General features: G+C 55.0%; 1 protein-coding gene across 1 annotated transcript in view; it reads left to right on the plus strand.

Annotated features, from left to right (window-relative positions):
- Nucleotides 1-5,330, plus strand: part of TRPM2 (transient receptor potential cation channel, subfamily M, member 2) — a 116,824-nt gene that overhangs the window by 71,840 nt on the left and 39,654 nt on the right. The window contains exons 11-12 of the mRNA XM_011954232.1: nt 144-256; nt 1,547-1,763. Of these exons, the coding sequence (XP_011809622.1) occupies nt 144-256; nt 1,547-1,763 (330 nt within the window). The remainder of the gene's footprint in view (nt 1-143; nt 257-1,546; nt 1,764-5,330) is intronic.

Below are 5,330 nucleotides of genomic sequence, written 5' to 3' on the forward strand. Positions count from 1 at the left end.
GCTCTGTGTTTTCACCACTTTCTGCTGTGAGACTACAGGCAGCTCTGTCCACTAGGCACCCTGAGTCCTCAGCAGACAGCTGATGGGCACCATCTGGGGCACAGGGCTGGGCACCACCATCCTTAGACTGCCCCCATCCGCAGGCCTTCCTGACCAAAGTGTGGTGGGGCCAGCTCTGCGTGGACAACGGGCTGTGGCGTGTGACCCTGTGCATGCTGGCCTTCCCGCTGCTCCTCACCGGCCTCATCTCCTTCAGGTGGTGCAGGGCTGCGGGGCTGCAGGACTGCAGGGCTGCGGGACTGCGGGAGGGGCTCCTGGGGGCTCAGGACCTTCCCCAGATCCCCTCGCTGGGAGCAAGTCACATGTCCTCAGAATTGTGCCTGATCCTGGGGCCAAAAAGATGGGGGTGGGAAGCGGAGCAGGGCCCCATGTGCTGGAAGCACCTGTCCTGCCCCAGCCCCAGCACTGATGGCATGATGCTGGTGAGCCCATCCCTCGGCCACAGCAGCCTGGGGTCAGGGAGGCCAGGAAAGATGGTCTCCTCCTGCCGACACTGCAGACCTGAGCCAGTCTAGGGCGCAGGCAGTGAGTGCAGGTCTGGGGTAGGGGCAGTGAGCCGCGGCTGAGTGCCTTGCTGTCCTCGCAGCTGCAGAGCCGTATGCAGAGCCTGATGTAATCGCTTTCCCTTCTGAAGGAGGAGGACATGGCTGGCCATGGTTGAAGACCTGGCCTGGCCTGGTGTCCCCGCCTGCATCTCCTCAGAGGCTTGCTGGGACGTTGTGGGGTCTGCCGTGGTTTACTGAGGGCTGGATGGAGGCTCAGGGTCTCCTGGAGTCAGGGCAGATTCAAGACTCCAGCGAGGTAGCTGAGCTCCTTCTGCAACTCACAGGCCACACTGCCCACCTCCTTCCCTTTCTCCTGATGGCCACGATGGGCACCTGAATGCTCAGGAATCCTGGTGGGAAACTGAGGCAGGGAGGAGCAGCTCAGGTGTCCTAAAGCAGTGCTGGCTTCTCCCACGCTGTCCTGAGGGTGGCAGAGCCGTGTCACTGATGGCCGCCTCTGCTCCCGTTCCAGCGGCCCCGGGATAGGGACCCGGGATCAGGGCATGCCACAGGGGAGTGTGGTCAGCCCTGCCCCCAGTGAGGATGGCGAGGAAAGCCTGTCCCCATTTACAGGAGGGTGACTAAGGCCTGAGCGTCCACTGAGCACCTGCAGCTCTGAAGCTGGGACCCACCCAAGGCTGGGCTTGGGGCAGGCTGGGCTTCCCTGTTTGCAGCCATGAGGGTCATGGCCATGGGCAGGGTGTCAACGGGAGTCCCTGTGTCCTCACTTTGCTGAGCTGTGGGGTCCAGCCCCACTCTGGTGGCTGTGCTGTGCTGGCTCCGTCTGGAGCTGCTGTTATGGCCCTAGATCCCTGAGTGCTTTTGCCCCTAAAAGCACATCTCTCTGAGGGGCACGGGGGATCATGGGGTGGCCAAAGCCTGTGGAGGTCAGGACCCTGGCCCTGGTGGTCACTGTCTCCTCTCCGCTGTGACGGCCGCAGAGAGAAGAGGCTGCAGGGGGTAAGCAGCCCCGTGGCCCGTGCCCGCGCCTTCTTCACCGCGCCCGTGGTTGTCTTCCACCTGAACATCCTCTCCTACTTCGCCTTCCTCTGCCTGTTCGCCTATGTGCTCATGGTGGACTTTCAGCCCACGCCCTCCTGGTGCGAGTGTGCCATCTACCTCTGGCTCTTCTCCTTGGTGTGCGAGGAGACGCGGCAGGTACGGCCCCATCCGCCTTTCCACGCCCCAGCCCGGGGCCACCCACTTGGCTGCATTCTGGTAGAGGACCCAGGGCTTAGAGCCCACCCCGCCTAGCCTGCCTAGCCCCTTGTGAGCTGGGCAGAGCCAGTGCTCCCTCCCCAAAATGGGTGGCTGGGGCCCCTCCCTCCTCGTGCCCCCTGTGCCTGCTTCCCTGCTTTCTCTCAGCCCAGACATCCTCCCCTCCTGGAGACCGGCTGATCAGCTCCGGGTGGATGCCCTGACCTTGTGGACTTTAAATGGGTTTGTCCCCTCCCCCAGGAAGAGCTATGCAAGGTGGGGGGTCCCTAAGACCCCTCTCACATTCAGTAACGAGCCAAAAGGACCCACAGATGCTGGGGAGTGGCAATGCTCACGGTTTATTAAGCAAAAGTCTACAGACTAAAGCAGCCAGGGGGAGGGACACAGCTGCATCCAGGACAGCTCTGGGCCCAGGGCATCCTGGCAGTCCCTCCCTGTGGGAGGGGTGGGTGGCACTCCATCCTCCCAGTGATGATGTGTGGCCTCAGGCGTGGAGGCATGGTCCCCAGGGAGGCTCGCGGGCCTTGGTGTCTACTAGAGGTCAGTCACAGAGGCACAGCTGACACCACATGATTGACCTCAGTCTCCAGCCCTCCAAAGGTCAAACTGAAAACTGCCCAGGGCGCCACCCCAAATCACACTGTGGGGCTACCTGGCGTGGCCCAGGCCCCAGGTAAACAAGGACAGCCTCATCAGGTGGACATTCCAAGGACTCACAGGCTACCTCCCTGGAGCTGGGCGAGGCCAAGCTGCCCTCCAGGTGGGGCGAATCCCTTACTGTGTGGGGTCTCCACCGTGTCCCTATGGTGCCCGCACCTGCTGGCAGCCGGTGAATGGGAACTAGGCCCATGGGACCCTCAGGGAAGTGGTGAGGGGGTGGGATTGGCCACAGGGCAGTGGTCCTGGCTTAGACTCACCTGTGCTCTCTGACCTTGGTGGAGCACCAGGCCCGCAGTTAGAAAGCGGTGTGCACTGTGTAAACACCACTGCCTGCTGGGGCCCTCGGGGAGGCACTGGCATCCCCAGGCAGGAAGATCAGGGCCAGGACTGGGCGGGGCCTGGGAGCTGTGTTGTGGCCCTGGCTCTGCTGGGCTCTCCTTGGCCTTCCTCTTGCCACATGGCTTCTGCCACCAGACCCTTTCTATGAGGCCTCTCTGGAGGCCTCCATGCACCCCTATCCCCAGCCCCATGGGCAGCAGCCTGAGAGCAGAGGGGGCACTTCCTACTCCCTGCATCTGTCTGTGATCCGGGGAGGGCCCTGGTTGGTCCTGCTGGTCACCTGCCCCACCTGTCCAGCTGCTGGGTCCTGGGACCTGTGGCTAGGGAAGGTGTGGGGACTCCTGCCAAGCAGGCCAAATGGGGGCTCCCACAGTTCCTACCAGGGTCCTGCACTCTTGGCCTGCTAAAGAAGTGGTGTGGCCCCCGACAGAACAAACATCCCTGTGGGAAGGCAGCTGGTGCCTGACAGGAGGGGGCTGCTGCAACACACACATACAGACGTGCGCACACATGCATACAGATACATGCACATATGTACACACAAATGCACACATAAGCATATGCATACACACGTACACATGCACACATACATGCACATACATGCACATTACACGCAAGCACACACATACATGAATATGCATATACACATGCACACAAACATGCATACACACATGCAGACATACACATGCATACGCACATGCATGCATACACACATGCACACATGCATATACACACATACACATGCATACACAAATATACAGACATAAACATACATGCACACATACACACATATACACATATGCACACATGTGCATACACAAATATACATGTACACACACATACACATTACACACGTGCATACACACAAATATACACATACATGCATGCACACACACAGCACACATGCATACATACACGTACACAATACATGTACACATGCATACATACATGCACATACACATGCATACACACATACACAAATATACACATCTCCATACAAGCATACACATACACGTACATACATACACATATACACACAAGCTCATACACATGCACACATACACATACACGAACATACACATACACATATGAACACACGTATAGACATATGTACACATGTACACACACAAGAAAACATACAAATATACATATACACACACATTTGCACATACACACATACAAACATGCACACATACACAATACATGCACACATACACATACACAAATACATGCACACACAATGCACACATATATACATAGATACACACATATTCAGACATACACGCATACATGCAGAATATATGTACATACACATATGCGCACACACAGGTGCTGAGTGAGCAGGGTGCGAGGGGAGCTGCTGCCAGCACTACTCCGCATTGTTCCTCCACGTCCTGTTCCCATCTCACTCACTGACCCAGCTCTCTTCAGACCAGAACCAGTGTTCAGATTTGCTGACCGTGATGACAGCATCAGTGATAGTGATGACAGTGATAGTGACAGTGACAGTGATTGTGATGGTAGTGGAGAGTGATGTAACAGTGACAGGATAGTGGTGATGATGATAGTGATGATAGTGACAGGATAGTGATGATAGTAACAGTGACAGGATAGTGATGATAGTGACAGTGACTGTGATGATAGTGATTGTGATGATAGTGATAGTGATGATGATAGTGGATAGTGATGCGACAGTGATGGTGACAGCGAGGACGGTGGTGATAGTGATAGTGGTGATAGTGACAACAGTGACTGTGATGATAGTGATAGTGGTAGTGACAGTGATTGTGATGATAGTGATAGTGATGATAGTGGAGAGTGATGTGACAGTGACAGGATAGTGGTGATAGTGATACTGACAGTGATTGTGATGACAGTGGAGAGCGATGTGACAGTGACAGGACAGTGATGAGCAATGTCAGCGATAGTGATGGTAGTGACTGTGGTGATGATAGTGGAGAGTGATGTGACAGTGACAGGACAGTGGTGATAGTGACAGTGATAGTGGTGATATGACAACAGTGACTGTGATGGTAGTGACAGTGACAGTGATGATAGTGGAGAGTGATGTGACAGTGACAGGATAGTGATGATAGTGACAGTGATTGTGATAGTGACAGTGAGGATAGTGGTGATAGTGATTATGATGATAGTGACAGTGACTGATGATAGTGGATAGTGATGGTGACAGCGAGGACAGTGGTGACAGTGACAGGATAGTGGTGATAGTGACAGTGACTGTGATGATAGTGATTGTGATGATAGTGATAGTGATGATAGTGGAGAGTGATGTGACAGTGATGGTGACAGCGAGGACAGTGGTGATAGTGATAGTGGTGATAGTGACAACAGTGACTGTGATGATAGTGATAGTGACAGTGACAGTGATTGTGATGATAGTGATGATAGTGGAGAGTGATGTGACAGTGACAGGATAGTGATGATAGTGACAGTGATTGTGACAGTGATGGTGACAGTGAGGACAGTGGTGATAGTGACAACAGTGAC

The sequence above is a fragment of the Colobus angolensis genome, unplaced genomic scaffold, assembly GCF_000951035.1.
Source record: "Colobus angolensis palliatus isolate OR3802 unplaced genomic scaffold, Cang.pa_1.0 Scaffold38, whole genome shotgun sequence".
NCBI lineage: Eukaryota > Metazoa > Chordata > Mammalia > Primates > Cercopithecidae > Colobus > Colobus angolensis.